Source organism: Somniosus microcephalus, chromosome 6 (assembly GCF_052327205.1).
Source record: "Somniosus microcephalus isolate GS21.2 chromosome 6, FLI_Smic_1.0, whole genome shotgun sequence".
Taxonomy (NCBI): domain Eukaryota; kingdom Metazoa; phylum Chordata; class Chondrichthyes; order Squaliformes; family Somniosidae; genus Somniosus; species Somniosus microcephalus.
Window position 1 is genome coordinate 114,761,762 of NC_140992.1, and position 15,857 is coordinate 114,777,618.

General features: G+C 54.8%; 1 protein-coding gene across 1 annotated transcript in view; it reads left to right on the forward strand.

The window, feature by feature from the left end:
- Positions 1 to 1,163: 1,163 nt before the first annotated feature.
- The window catches only part of klhl6 (kelch-like family member 6), an 87,021-nt gene continuing 72,327 nt past the window's right edge, over positions 1,164 to 15,857 (forward strand). Inside the window, exon 1 of the mRNA XM_085990723.1 lies at positions 1,164 to 1,479. Within this exon, the coding sequence (XP_085846849.1) occupies positions 1,220 to 1,479 (260 nt within the window). The 5' untranslated portion in view covers positions 1,164 to 1,219. The remainder of the gene's footprint in view (positions 1,480 to 15,857) is intronic.

Below are 15,857 nucleotides of genomic sequence, written 5' to 3' on the forward strand. Positions count from 1 at the left end.
TGGGAATACTTCAGGGGACAGTGCAGAGACAGCTTTATTCTGTATCTAACCCGTGCTATACCTGCCTTGGCAGTACTTGATGGGACAGTGTAAAGGGAGCTTTACTTTGTATCTAACCCCTGCTGTACCTGCCCTGGGAGTGTTTGATGGGACAGTGTCAAATAAATTTACTCTGTATCTAACCCTGCCCTGGAAGTTTTACTCAACTTCTAACCCATGCTGTTCCTGACTTGATAGTGCTTGATGGGGCACATGAACAAAAAGTGGAAAGTTGTCCGATTCCAGATGACATCCCACAACCCCAAAAGATATCACTTGTTGGTAGGTCTGCCTCACTTTATTCTAATGACTAGATCTTGTGTGAGACGTTGTGGTTTTGGTGCTCTCAGAGACTCTGGCACTGCTCTCAGGCCAAACGTAACGAGAATACTCAGCACTTCCATGGTTATGAGTTTCCACGGTTGACCCCCAATCAGCCTGGTGAGTGTATTTTATTGGGAGCCATTGCGTACTCTGTTCATCACACTTGCTGCACTGGATCTCATCATCCTGCAGCAATGCAACTTTGTATTAGTGCCAGAGTTTGTGAACTCACAGACAGAGGCAGCGTTAGTACCGTGCAACCCAATGTATGAACTGTCCAGAGCCCAAGGGACCCAGCCTCAACAAGTGTCATTGTCCTCGGGAGAGATGGAAGAAAAAAAAGACATTGTACAGTGGGAAATCGTTGCTATCTAGCTGTGCATCCCCTTGATCAGTAAACATCATGCTTTGGGGAAGGTTATCCTTAGGCCAGGAACTGACCGCAACATGGTTTGAGGATTCAGACCATTATTGAGCCTCTCAATCTTCAGTCTCATGGTTTTTGAGGTCATCCAAGCCCTGCTTCGACCCTAACACCAAATGCGTGCCCGGCATAAAGTGCCACCCTCTCACGTTCAAATTCCTTTTATGCAAAGGAAATTCGACTGAGACAAGATGTGTTGATTTAGTAACATTCAGTGGACTAACTAAACTTCATGAAAAAAAGCAGGTTAGTGAAGGGTGAACAAAGAATGAGAAAGTGCAGCTCTTCCTGTTCTGCGTGTGTGTTGGTCTCTGATAAGAAGCGAGTCATGAGCAGGAAATCCGTCAAAGGGCAACATTACAACCAACTCCAAAACCTCAAAACGCTGCTACAGTCAGCGGAGAGTGGAGCAATCAGACAGTAGCATGCGACATGGCAGACGTGGTGGAGAGCAGCACCGACAAGTCCCCCAGCCGCCAAGCCGGGAAACACCCCCAGGGGGTCGAGGGGCTGACAGAAACCTTGTCCGACGGGAGGGTGACATTCGATGACACCGGGCTCTCCGCTGTCCTTCAGAGCGGCCTGGAGAACCTACGGTTGGAGAGGTCCCTGACAGATGTCGTGCTGTGTGTGGAGGGCAGGGAGTTCTCCTGCCACCGGGTGGTCCTGGCAGCGGTGAGCAGTTACTTCAGGTAGGCCAAAAGTAGACGTCTTTACTTTGTTCACATGGCGAGAATGTTTGATATTTCCTTTGCCCCGTTGTTGGCGGCTGTGCCTTCAGCTGCCTAGGCCCTGAGGTTTGGAATTCTCTCCTAAACCTCTCCACCTCTCCACCTCTCTCCTCCTTTAAGATTCTCCTTAAGACCTCACTCTTTGATCAAACTTTTGGTCCACCTGTCCTAATATCTCCTTATGTGGCTCAGTGTCATTTTTGTGTCTGGTAAAACCCCTTGGGATGTTTTTACTACATTAAAGGTGCTATGTAAATGTAAGTTGTTGTTCCGGTGAGTTAAGCTGCTCCATGGGTGCTCCATGGGAGTCTCTTTTTTGAGCTGGAGACTGCTCTAAAAAAAATATTCAATAACAATCCTCCAGCCCCTCACTAATGTGTGACTAACTCCTTTGCTCACTGAAACTCTGTACCCATCCCTCCGTTCACTGTTGACTCGCCACCACCGATAAATAAGGTTCGCGTCAGCTGATTGTTCCTGACGCCTCAGTGTGGCTTCCTCTTGCACACAGTGACTGCTGATCTGTAATTGTTATGGCAGAACATTGGAGAAACGCGAGACATGAGCTTTATGAGCAAACAATGTTAATTTCCTGGTACTGCTGCGAGCAACCCAGGGGGGAAATCATAGGGACATTAAAAAACAACTTTTTTTCGTTTTCTTTGAACACTTTCATTTATTAGTGATAGAAATATTGGAATTGGGAAAAAAGGCTGTTTCATTATACAGGGCCGTTGGAGGTGGGAGGTCATGAGATGAAGCCTCTGGGGATATGTTCAACTTGAGTTGGCAACCCAAAGCGCGAGACAGGTCACAGGCCCGTTTAAAAGCACAAAGGAATGTGAGGAGTGAGGTACCTCAAAAGAGATAACAAAATGAGTGTGTTTCATTGCAGACAGCAAGCTGACAGGGCTGCTCACACATGGGTGCGCCAGGCAGCTTTTCATCGCGTGCATTTTGTTTTGCTTCTGTTTTAAATTGATAAAAAAGAAAATATATTACAACTTTTACATCATCAGACCTTTCAAAAGCACTTCAAAGCCAATGAATTACTTTCGAAGTGCAGTCGGTGTTGTTATGTAAACAAACACAGCAGCCAATTTGTGCACCTAAAGGTCGCACAGACAGCAATGAGATAAGGACCAGTTAATCCGCTTTTAGGCAGGTAATTTTGACTTTGGGCGATAGTATGAAATCGGCGATATTGTTTCAGCCACCCATTATACATCTCCCGATTCTCATTTCCAGGAGAGAGGTAAGCCGGGCGGCTAAATCGATGTCACCCACGTTACACTATCACCCAAAGTTAAAATATTCCTCTTAGTATTGGTTGAGGGATGAATGTTGGCCAGGACACCAGGAGAATGCCCTTGATCTTCTACAAGTAGAGCCAGTTTAACACTTCACCTGAAAGGTAGCATCTCTGACAATGCAGCACTTCTCCTCAGTACTGCGCTGAAATGTCGGTCGAGATTATGTGCACAAACCTAGATTGGGGCTTGAACCCATTATCTTCTGACTCAGAGACAAATGGTACCACTGAAACACCCTGGCATTTACATGCAGCTTCCAGCAGTTTAATGTGGGGAGAGTGAGTCCGTGGGGTCACTGTGGGGTGAGTGAGTCTCCAGGGGTCACTGTGGGGTGAATGAGTCTCCAGGGGTCACTGTGGGGAGAGTGAGTCCCCTGGGGTCACTGTGGGGAGAGTGAATCTCCAGGGGTCACTGTGGGGTGAGTGAGTCTCCAGGGGTCACTGTGGGGTGAATGAGTCTCCAGGGGTCACTGTGGGGTGAGTGAATCTCCAGGGGCCACTGTGGGGTGAGTGAGTCTGTCTCCAGGGGTCACTGTGGGGTGAGTGATTCCCCAGGGGTCACTGTGGGGTGAGTGAGTCCCTGGGGTCACTGTGGGGTGAGTGAGTCTCCAGGGGTCACTGTGGGGAGAGTGAGTCCCCGGGGTCACTGTGGGGTGAGTGAATCTCCAGGGGTCACTGTGGGGTGAGTGAGTCTCCAGGGGTCACTGTGGGGTGAATGAATCTCCAAGGGTCACTGTGGAGTGAGTGAATCTCCAGGGGTCACTGTGGGGTGTGTGAGTCCCTGGGGGTCACTGTGGGGTGAGTGATTCCCCAGGGGTCACTGTGGGGTGAGTGAATCTCCAGGGGTCACTGTGGGGTGAGTGAGTCCCTGGGGTCACTGTGGGGTGAGTGAGTCCCTGGGGGTCACTGTGGGGTGAGTGAGTCCCTGTGGGTCACTGTGGGGTGAGTGAGTCTGTCTCCAGGGGTCACTGTGGGGTGAGTGAGTCTGTCTCCAGGGGTCACTGTGGGGTGAGTGAGTCCCTGTGGGTCACTGTGGGGTGAGTGATTCCCCGGGGGTCACTGTGGGGGAGACTGAGTCTCCAGGGGTCATTGTGGGGTGAGTGAGTCTCCAGGGGTCACTGTGGGGAGACTGAGTCTCCAGGGGTCATTGTGGGGTGAGTGAGTCTCCAGGGGTCACTGTGGGGTGAGTGAGTCCCTGGGGGTCACTGTGGGATGAGTGAGTCTGTCTCCAGGGGTCACTGTGGGGTGAGTGAGTCCCTGGGGGTCTCTGTGGGGTGAGTGAGTCTGTCTGCAGGGGTCACTGTGGGGTGAGTGATTCCCCAGGGGTCACTGTGGGGTGAGCGAGAGCTGGAAATCACTATTGATGGAGAGACTTTGCATGCCATTCAAGCCTTTGGAGAGCAGTTTGAACCCACAATCTTTAGACTCATAGGCAAAACTGTGACCTCTGACACTTTGCTGATATTTTTAGACAAACTGGTCCAGGTTACAGAGCAAGGCTTGGTTCCAGAGCAGGATTGATTATAGAGCAGAGCCTGGGTACTGAGCAGGACTGGTTGCAGAGCAGGACTGATTACAGAGCAGGGCCTTGGTACAGAGGAGGACTGGTAATAGAGCAGGATCAGTTACAGAGCAGGGCCGGTTACAGAGCAGGGCCTGGTTACAGAGCAGGACTGGCTCCAGAGCAGTGCCTGGTTACAGAGCAGGACTGGTTACAGAGCAGGGCCCTGCTACAGAGCAGGACTGGTTACAGAGCAGGGCCTGGTTACAGAGTAGAGCCTGGTTACAGAGCAGGACTGGTTCCAGAGCAGTGCCTGGTTACAGAGAAGTGCCTGGTTCCAGGGCAGAGCATGGTTCCAGAGCAGGACTAGTTCCAGAGCAGGGCCTGGTTCCAGAGCAGGACCTGGTTCCAGAGCAGGACTGGTTCCAGAGCAGGGCCTGGTTACAGAGTAGGACTGGTTACAGAGCAGGGCCTGGTTACAGAGCACGACAGGCTCCAGAGCAGGGCCTGGTTACAGAGCAGGACTGGTTACAGAGCAGGGCCTTGGTACAGTGCAGGACTGGTTACAGAGCAGGGTCTAGTTACAGAGCAGGACTGGTACCAGAGAAGGGCCTGGTTACAGAGCAGGACTGGTTGCAGAGCAGGACATTGGTACAGAGCAGGGCCTTGGTACAGAGCAGGACGCGTTACAGAGCAGGGACTGGTTACAGAGCAGGACTGGTTACAGAGCAGGGCCTTGGTACAGAGGAGGGCCTTGGTACAGAGGAGGGCCTTGGTACAGAGGAGGGCCTTGGTACAGAGCAGGGCCTTGGTACAGAGCAGGGCCTGGTTACAAAGCAGGGCCTTGGTACAGAGCAGGACTGGTTACAGAGCAGTGCCTCATAACAGAGCGGGACTGGTTCAAGAGCAGGGCCTGGTTCCAGAGCAGGACTGGTTCCAGAGCAGGGTCTGGTTACAGAGCAGGACTGGTTCCAGAGCAGGACTAGTTCCAGAGCATGGCCTGGTTACAGAGCAGGGCCTTGGTACAGCGCAGGGCCTTGGTACAGAGCAAGGCCTGGTTACAGAGCAGGGCCTTGGTACAGAGCAGAGCCTTGGTACAGAGCAGCGCCTTGATACAGAGCTGGTACTGGTTACAGAGCAGGTACTGGTTACAGAGCAGGGACTGGTTACAGAACAGGACAGGTTACAGAGCAGGACTGATTACAGAGCAGGGCCTTGGTGGAGAGCAGGGCCTGGTTCCAGAGCAGGGCCTGGTTACAGAGCAGGGCCTTGGTACAGAGCAGGGCCTGATTACAGAGCAGGACCTGGTTACAGATTAGGGACTGGTTATAGTGCAGAATTGGTTACAGAGCAGGACTGGTTACAGAGCAGGGCCTGGTTACAGAGCAGGGCCTGGTTCCAGAGCAGGACTGGTTACAGAGCAGGGCCATGGTACAGAGCAGGGCCTGGTTACAGAGCAGGACTGGTTACAGAGCAGGGCCTGGCTCCAGAGCAGGACTGGTTACAGTCCAGGGCCTTGGTACAGAGCAGGGCCTGGTTACAGAGCAGTGCCTGGTTACAGAGCAGGACTGGTTCCAGAGCATGTCCTGGTTCCAGAGCAGGGCCTGGTTCCAGAGCAGGACTGGTTACAGAGCAGGGCCATGGTACAGAGTAGAGCCTGGTTACAGAGCAGGGCCTGGTCACAGAGCAGGACTGGTTACAGAGCAGGGCCATGGTACAGAGCAGGGCCTGGTTACAGAGCAGGACTGGTTACAGAGCAGGACTGGTTACAGTCCAGGGCCTTGGTACAGAGCAGGGCCTGGTTACAGAGCAGGACCTGGTTCCAGAGCAGGACTGGTTACAGTCCAGGGCCTTGGGACAGAGCAGGGACTGGTTGCAGAGCAGGATTGTTTACAGAGCATGACTGGTTACAGAGCAGGACTGGTTACAGAGCAGAGCCTGGTTACAAAGCAGGGCCTGGTCCCAGAGCAGGACTGGTTACAGAGCAGGACTGGTTACAGAGGAGGACCTGGCTCCAGAGCACGACTGGTTACAGTCCAGGGCCTTGGTACAGAGCAGGGCATGGTTACAGAGCAGTGCCTGGTTACATAGCAGGACTGGTTCCAGAGCATGTCCTGGTTACAGAGCAGGGCCTTGGTACAGTGCAGGGCCTTGGTACAGAGAAGGGCCTTGGTACAGAGCAGTGCCTTGTTACAAAGGAGGGCATTGTTACAGATCAGGGCCTTGGTACAGAGCAGGGCCTGGCTACAGAGCAGTGCCTGGTTACAGACCAAGGACAGGTTATCATGCAGAATTGGTTACAGAGCAGGACTGGTTACAGAGCAGGGCCTGGTTTCAGCACAGTGCCTGGTTCCAGAGCAGGACTGGTTACAGAGCAGGACTGGTTACAGAGCAGGACTGGTTACAGAGCAGGGCCTGGGTCCAGAGCAGGACTGGGTACAGAGCAGAGCCTGGTTACATAGCAGGGCCTGGTTCCAGAGGAGGACTGGTTACAGAGCAAGGCCTTGGTACAGAGCAGGGCCTGGTTACTGAGCAGGGCCTTGTTACAGAGCAGGACTGCTTCCAGAGCATGGCCTGGTTGCAGAGCAGGACTGGTTACAGAGCAGGGCCTGGTTACAGAGCAGGGCCTGGTTACAAAGCAGGGCCTGGTTACAAAGCAGGGCCTTGGTACAGAGCAGGGCCTTGGTACAGAGCAGGGCCTGGTTACAGAGCAGGACTGGTTCAAGCGCATGTCCTGGTTACAGAGCAGGGCCTTGGTACAGAGAAGGGCCTTGTTACAGAGCAGGGCCTTGTTACAGTGCAGGGCCTTGGTACAGCGCAGGGACTAGGTACAGAGCATGCCATTGGTACAGATCAGAGCCTTGGTACAGATCAGGGCCTTGGTACAGAAAAGGGCCTGGTTACAGAGCAGGGCCTGGTTACAGAGTAGGACTGGCTACAGAGTAGGGCCTGGTTCCAGAGCAGGGCCTGGTTCCAGAGCAGGACTGGTTACAGCACAGGGCCTTTGTAAAGAGTAGGGCCTTGGTACAGAGCATGGCCTTGGTACAGAGCAGGGACTGGTTACAGAGCGGGGCCTTGGTACAGAGCAGGGTACGGGTTACAGAGCAGGACTAGTTCCAGAGCATGGCCTGGTTACAGAGCAGGGCCTTGGTACAGAGAAGGGCCTTGGTACAGAGCAGGACCTTGTTACAGAGCAGGGACTGGTTACAGAGCAGTGTCTGGTTACAGAGCAGGACTGGTTACAGAGCAGGGCCTTGGTACAGAGCAGGGCCTGGTTACAGTGCAAGGACTGGTTACAGAGAAGAGCCTGGTTACAGAGCAGGGCCTGGTTCCACATCAGGACAGGTTCCAGAGCAGGGCCTGGTTCCAGAGCGGGACTGGTTAAAGAGCAGGGCCTTGGCACAGAGCAGAGCCTGGATGCAGAGCAGCAGCTGGTTACAGAGCAGGGCTGGTTCCAGAGCATGGCCTGGTTTTGGTGCCGAATTGGTTACAGAGCAGGACTGGTTACAGAGCAGGGCCTTGTCACAGAGCAGGGCCTTGTCACAGAGCAGGGCCTGGTTACAGAGCAGGGCCTGGTTACAGAGCAGGGCCTGGTTACAGAGCAGGGCCTGGTTACAAAGCAAGGCCTGGTTACAGAGCAGGGCCTTGGTACAGAGCAGAGCCTTGGTACAGAGCAGGGCCTTGGTACAGAGCAGGTACTGGTTACAGAGCAGGTACTGGTTAAAGAGCAGGGACTGGTTACAGAACAGGACAGGTTACAGAGCAGGACTGATTACAGAGCAGGGCCTTGGTGGAGAGCAGGGTCTGGTTACAGAGCCGGGCCTGATTACAGAGCAGGACCTGGTTACAGATTAGGGACTGGTTATAGTGCAGAATTGGTTACAGAGCAGGACTGGTTACAGAGCAGGACTGGTTACAGAGCAGGACTGGTTACAGCGTAGCGACTGGTTCCAGAGCATGTCCTGGTTCCAGAGCAGGGCCTGGTTCCAGAGCAGGACTGGTTACAGAGCAGGGCCATGGTACAGAGTAGGGCCTGGTTACAGAGCAGGGCCTGGTCACAGAGCAGGACTGGTTACAGAGCAGGGCCATGGTACAGAGCAGGGCCTGGTTACAGAGCAGGACTGGTTACAGAACAGGGCCTGGCTCCAGAGCAGGACTGGGCACAGATCATGGCCTGGTTACAGAGCAGGACCTGGTTCCAGAGCAGGACTGGTTACAGTCCAGGGCCTTGGTACAGAGCAGGGCCATGGTACAGAGCGGGGACTGGTTACAGAGCAGGACTGGTTACAGAACAGGGCCTGGCTCCAGAGCAGGACTGGGTACAGATCATGGCCTGGTTACAGAGCAGGACCTGGTTCCAGAGCAGGACTGGTTACAGTCCAGGGCCTTGGTACAGAGCAGGGCCATGGTACAGAGCGGGGACTGGTTACAGAGCAGGACCGGTTACAGAGTGTAATGTATATGCCTTTAAGGGGGGGAACTATCTTTTAAAGCTCATATATACTGCAGTACCGGCAGTGACCACACCTGTATATAGCACTGAGTAGTGATCTGTACAGATCAGTTCCAGTGTGAGCCACATTGAGTAAACACCTGTTGTACCGTTCTCCTGCAATCTGTGTCTCATTATACACAGACACAACACAGAGCAGGGCTGATTACAGAGCAGGGCCTTGGTGGAGAGCAGGACTGGTTCCAGAGCAGGACCTGGTTACAGAGCAGGGACTGGTTGCAGAGCAGGATTGTTTACAGAGCAGGACTGGTTACAGAGCAGGACTGGTTACAGAGCAGAGCCTGGTTACAAAGCAGGGCCTGGTTCCAGAGCAGGACTGGTTACAGAGCAGGACTGGTTACAGAGGAGGGTCTGGCTCCAGAGCAGGACTGGGTACAGATCATGGCCTGGTTACAGAGCAGGACCTGGTTCCAGAGCAGGACTGGTTACAGTCCAGGGCCTTGGTACAGAGCAGGGCCTGGTTACAGAGCAGTGCCTGGTTACAGAGCAGGACTGGTTCCAGAGCATGTCCTGGTTACAGAGCAGGGCCTTGGTACAGTGCAGTGCCTTGTTACAGAGGAGGGCATTGTTGCAGATCAGGGCCTTGGTACAGAGCAGGGCCTGGCTACAGAGCAGGGCCTGGTTACAGACCAGGGACAGGTTATCATGCAGAATTGGTTACAGAGCAGGACTGGTTACAGAGCAGGGCCTGGTTTCAACGCAGTGCCTGGTTCCAGAGCAGGACTGGTTACAGAGCAAGGCCTTGGTACAGAGCAGGGCCTGGTTACTGAGCAGGACTGGTTCCAAAGCATGGCATGGTTTTAGTGCAGAATTGGTTACAGAGCAGGACTGGTTCCAGAGCAGGGCCTGGTTCCAGAGCAGGGCCTGGTTCCAGAGCAGGACTGGTTACAGCGAAGGGCCTTGGTAAAAAGCAGGGCCTTGGTACAGAGCAGGGCCTTGGTACAGAGCAGGGCCTGGATACAGAGCAGTGCCTGGTTACAGAGGAGGACTGGTTACAGACCAGGACTAGTTCCAGAGCATGGCCTGGTTACAGAGCAGGGCCTTGGTACAGAGCAGGGACTGGTTACAGAGCAGTGCCTGGTTACAGAGCAGGGCTGGTTACAGAGCAGGGCCTGGTTACAGTGCAAGGACTGGTTACAGAGAAGAGCCTGGTTACAGAGCAGGGCCTGGTTCCACATCAGGACTGGGTACAGAGCAGGGCCTGGTTCCAGAGCAGGGCCTGGTTCCAGAGCAGGACTGGTTAAAGAGCAGGGCCTTGGTACAGAGCAGAGCCTGGATACAGAGCAGCACCTGGTTACAGAGCAGGGCTGGTTCCAGAGCATGGCCTGGTTTTGGTGCAGAATTGGTTACAGAGCAGGACTGGTTCCAGAGCAGGGCCTGGTTCCAGAGCAGGGCCTGGTTCCAGAGCAGGGCCTGGTTCCAGAGCAGGACTGGTTACAGCGAAGGGCCTTGGTAAAAAGCAGGGCCTTGGTACAGAGCAGGGACTGGTTACAGAGCAGTGCCTGGTTCCAGAGCAGGACTGGTTACAGAGCAGGACTGGATACAGAGCAGGCCTGCTTACAGAGCAGGGCCTTGGTAAAGTACAGGGCCTTGTTACAGAGCAGGGCATTGGTACAGAGCAGGGCCTTGGTACAGAGCAGGGCCTTGGTAAAGAGCAGGGCATTGGTACAGATCAGGGCCTTGGTACATAGCAGGGCCTGGTTACAGAGCAGGACCTGGTTACAGAACAGGGACTGGTTATAGTGCAGAATTGGTTACAGAGCTGGACTGGTTACAGAGCAGGACTGGTTACAGAGCAGGGGCTGGTTACAGAGCAGGGCCTGGTTACAGAGCAAGACCTGGTTACAGAGCAGGGCCTTGGTACAGAGCAGAGCCTTGATACAGAGCAGGGCCTTGGTACAGAGCAGGTACTGGTTACAGAGCAGGGACTGGTTACAGAACAGGACACGTTACAGAGCAGGACTGATTACAGAGCAGGGCCTTGGTGGAGAGCAGGGCCTGGTTACAAAGCAGGACCTGGTTACAGAGCAGGGACTGGATATAGTGCAGAATTGGTTACAGAGCAGGGCCTGGTTCCAGAGCAGGGCCTGGTTCCAGAGCAGGACTGGTTACAGAGCAGGGCCATGGTACAGAGCAGGGCCTGGTTACAGAGCAGGGCCTGGCTCCAGAGCAGAACTGGGTACAGAGCAGGACCTGGTTCCAGAGCAGGACCTGGTTCCAGAGCAGGACTGGTTACAGAACAGGGCCATGGTACAGAGCAGGGCCTGGTTACAGAGCAGAGCCTGGTTACAGAGCAGGGCCTGGTTCCAGAGCAGGACTGGTTACAGAGCAGGACTGGATACAGAGCAGGGCCTGGCTCCAGAGCAGGACTGGGTACAGATCATGGCCTGGTTACAGAGCAGGACCTGGTTCCAGAGCATGACTTGTTACAGTCCAGGGCCTTGGTACAGAGCAGGGCCTGGTTACAGAGCAATGCCTGGTTACAGAGCAGGACTGGTTCCAGAGCATTGCCTGGTTACAGAGCAGGGCCTCGGTACAGTGCAGGGCCTTGCTAAAGAGCAGGGCCTTGGTACAGAGCAGTGCCTTGTTACAGAGGAGGGCATTGTTACAGATCAGGGCCTTGGTTCAGAGCAGGGCCTGGCTACAGAGCAGGGCCTGGTTACAGACCAGGGACTGGTTATAGTGCAGAATTGGTTAAAGAGCAGGACTGGTTACAGAGCAGGGCCATGGTACAGAGCAGGGCCTGGCTACAGAGCAGGGCCTGGCTACAGACCAGGGACTGGATATAGTGCAGAATTGGTTAAAGAGCAGGACTGGTTACAGAGCAGGGCCTGGTTTCAGCACAGTGCCTGGTTCCAGAGCAGGACTGGTTACAGAGCAGAGCCCGGTTACAGAGCAGGGCCTGGTTCCAGAGCAGGACTGGGTACAGAGCAGAGCCTGGTTACATAGCAGGGCCTGGTTCCAGAAGAGGACTGGTTACAGAGCAAGGCCTTGGTACAGAGCAGGGCCTGGTTACTGAGCAGGGCCTTGTTACAGAGCAGGACTGCTTCCAGAGCATGGCCTGGTTGCAGAGCAGGACTGGTTACAGAGCAGGGCCTGGTTACAGAGCAGGGCCTGATTACAAAGCAGGGCCTTGGTACAGAGCAGGGCATTAGTACAGAGCAGTGCCTGGTTACAGAGCAGGACTGGTTCAAGCGCATGGACTGGTTACAGAGCAGGGACTTGGTACAGATAAGTGCCTTGTTACAGAGCGGGGCCTTGGTACAGAGCAGGGCCTTGGTACAGCGCAGGGCCTAGGTACAGAGCAGGTCATTGGTACAGAGGAGGGCCTGGTTACAGAGCAGGGCCTGGTTACAGAGCAGGACCTGGTTACAGAGCAGGGACTGGTAATAGTGCAGAATTGATTACAGAGCAGGGCCTGGTTACAGAGTAGGACTGGTTACAGAGTAGGACTGGTTACAGAGTAGGACTGGTTACAGAGTAGGACTGGTTACAGAGTAGGGCCTGGTTACAGAGCAGGGCCTGGTTACAGAGCAGGCCTGCTTACAGAGCAGGGCCTTGGTACAGAGCAGGGCCTTGGTACAGAGCAGGGCCTTGGTACAGAGGAGTGCATTGGTACAGATCAGGGCCTTGGTACAGAGCAGGGCCTGGTTACAGAGCAGGACCTGGTTACAGAGCAGGGACTGGTTATAGTGCAGAATTGGTTACAGAGCAGGACTGGTTACAGAGCAGGACTGGTTACAGAGTAGGGACAGGTTACGGAGCAGAGCCTGGATCCAGAGCAGTGCCTGGGTCCAGAGCAGGACTGGTTACAGAGCAGGGCCACGGTACAGAGCAGGGCCTGGTTACAGAGCAGGGCCTGGTTACAGAGCAGGGCCTGGTCACAGAGCAGGGCCTGGTTACAGAACAAGTCCTGGTTGCAGAGCAAGGCCTGGTTACAGAGCAGGGCCTTGGTACAGAGCAGAGCGTTGATACAGAGCAGGGCCTTGGTACAGAGCAGGTACTGGTTACAGAGCAGGGACTGGTTACAGAACAGGACAGGGCACAGAGCAGGACTGATTACAGGGCAGGTCCTTGGTGGAGAGCAGGGCCTGGTTCCAGAGCAGGGCCTGGTTCCAGAGCAGGACTGGTTACAGAGCAGGGCCATGGTACAGAGCAGGGCCTGGTTACAGAGCAGGGCCTGATCACAGAGCAGGACTGGTTACAGAGCAGGGCCATGGTACAGAGCAGGGCCTGGCTATAGAGCAGGGCCTGGTTACAGACCAGGGACTGGTTATAGTGCAGAATTGGTTACAGAGCAGGACTGGTTACAGAGCAGGGCCTGGTTTCAGCGCAGTGCCTGGTTCCAGAGCAGGACTGGTTACAGAGCGGGACTGGTTACATAGCAGAGCCCGGTTACAGAGCAGGGCCTGGTTCGAGAGCAGGACTGGGCACAGCGAAGGGCCTTGGTAAAAAGCAGGGCCTTGGTACAGAGCAGGGCCTTCGTACAGAGCAGGGCCTGGTTACAGAGCAGGGCCTGGTTACAGAGCAGTGCCTGGTTATAGAGGAGGACAGGTTACAGAGCAGGTCCTGGTTACAGAGCAGGCCTGCTTACAGAGCAGGGCCTTGTTACAGAGCAGGACTGGTTACAGAGCATGGCCTGGTTACAGAGCAGGGCCTTGGTAAAGTACAGGGCCTTGGTACAGAGCAGGGCCTTGGTACAGAGCAGGTCATTGGTACAGAGCAGGGCCTGGTTACAGAGCAGGGCCTGGTTACAGAGCAGGACCTGGTTACAGAGCAGGGAGTGGTAATAGTGCAGAATTGATTACAGAGCAGAGCCTGGTTACAGAGTAGGGCCTGGTTACAGAGTAGGGCCTGGTTACAGAGTAGGGCCTGGTTACAGAGCAGGGCCTGGTTACAGAGCAGGGCCTGGTTACAGAGCAGGGCCTGGTTACAGAGCAGGGCCTGCTTACAGAGCAGGGCCTGCTTACAGAGCAGGGCCTTGTTACAGAGCAGGACTGGTTACAGAGCATGGCCTTGGTACAGAGCAGGTACTGGTCACAGAGCAGGTCCTGGTCACAGAGCAAGGCCTGGTCACAGAGCAGGGCCTTGGTACAGAGCAGAGCCTTGATACAGAGCAGGTACTGGTTACGGAGCAGGGACTGTTTACAGAACAGGACAGGTTACAGAGCAGGACTGATTACAGGGCAGGGCCTTGGTGGAGAGCAGGGCCTGGTTCCAGAGCAGGGCCTGGTTACAGAGCAGGGCCAAGGTACAGAGCAGGGCCTGGCTACAGAGCAGGGCCTGGCTACAGACCAGGGACTGGTTATAGTGCAGAACCGGGCAGCACGGTGGCATAGTGGTTAGCACTGTTGCCTCACAGCGCCAGGGACCCGGGTTTGAATCCGGCCTCGGGTGACTGTCTGTGTGGAGTTTGCACATTCTCCCCGTGTTTGCGTGGGTTTCCTCCGGGTGCTCCGGTTTCCTCCCACAGTCCAAAGATGTGCAGGTTAGGTTGATTGGCTATGATAAATTGACCCTTAGTGTTAGGGGGATTAAATACGTTGGTTTACGGGGATAGGGTGGGATATGTGTTGGCGTAGGGGGTACGGGGATCGGGTGGGATATGTGTCGGTGCAGGCTCGATGGGCCGAAATGGCCTCTATCTGCACTGTGGGGTTTCTGTGATTCTGTGAATTGGTTACAGAGCAGGACTGGTTACAGAGCAGGGCCTGGTTTCAGCGCAGTGCCTGGTTCCAGAGCAGGACTGGTTACAGAGCAGGACTGGTTACAGAGCAGGGCCAAGGTACAGAGCAGGACTGGTTACAGAGCAGGGCCACGGTACAGAGCAGGGCCTGGTTACAGAGCAGGGCCTGGTTACAGAGCAGGGCCTGGTCACAGAGCAGGGCCTGGTTACAGAACAAGTCCTGGTTGCAGAGCAAGGCCTGGTTACAGAGCAGGGCCTTGGTACAGAGCAGAGCGTTGATACAGAGCAGGGCCTTGGTACAGAGCAGGTACTGGTTACAGAGCAGGGACTGGTTACAGAACAGGACAGGTTACAGAGCAGGACTGATTGCAGGGCAGGGCCTTGGTGGAGAGCAGGGCCTGGTTCCAGAGCAGGGCCTGGTTCCAGAGCAGGACTGGTTACAGAGCAGGGCCATGGTACAGAGCAGGGCCTGGTTACAGAGCAGGGCCTGATCACAGAGCAGGACTGGTTACAGAGCAGGGCCATGGTACAGAGCAGGGCCTGGCTACAGAGCAGGGCCTGGTTACAGACCAGGGACTGGTTATAGTGCAGAATTGGTTACAGAGCAGGACTGGTTACAGAGCAGGGCCTGGTTTCAGCGCAGTGCCTGGTTCCAGAGCAGGACTGGTTACAGAGCGGGACTGGTTACATAGCAGAGCCCGGTTACAGAGCAGGGCCTGGTTCGAGAGCAGGACTGGGTACAGCGAAGGGCCTTGGTAAAAAGCAGGGCCTTGGTACAGAGCAGGGCCTTTGTACAGAGCAGGGCCTGGTTACAGAGCAGGGCCTGGTTACAGAGCAGTGCCTGGTTATAGAGGAGGACAGGTTACAGAGCAGGTCCTGGTTACAGAGCAGGCCTGCTTACAGAGCAGGGCCTTGTTACAGAGCAGGACTGGTTACAGAGCATGGCCTGGTTACAGAGCAGGGCCTTGGTAAAGTACAGGGCCTTGGTACAGAGCAGGGCCTTGGTACAGAGCAGGTCATTGGTACAGAGCAGGGCCTGGTTACAGAGCAGGGCCTGGTTACAGAGCAGGGAGTGGTAATAGTGCAGAATTGATTACAGAGCAGAGCCTGGTTACAGAGTAGGGCCTGGTTACAGAGCAGGGCCTGGTTACAGAGCAGGGCCTGGTTACAGAGCAGGGCCTGCTTACAGAGCAGGACTGGTTACAGAGCATGGCCTTGGTACAGAGCAGGTCCTGGTCACAGAGCAGGTCCTGGTCACAGAGCAAGGCCTGGTCACAGAGCAGGGCCTTGGTACAGAGCAGAGCCTTGATACAGAGCAGGTACTGGT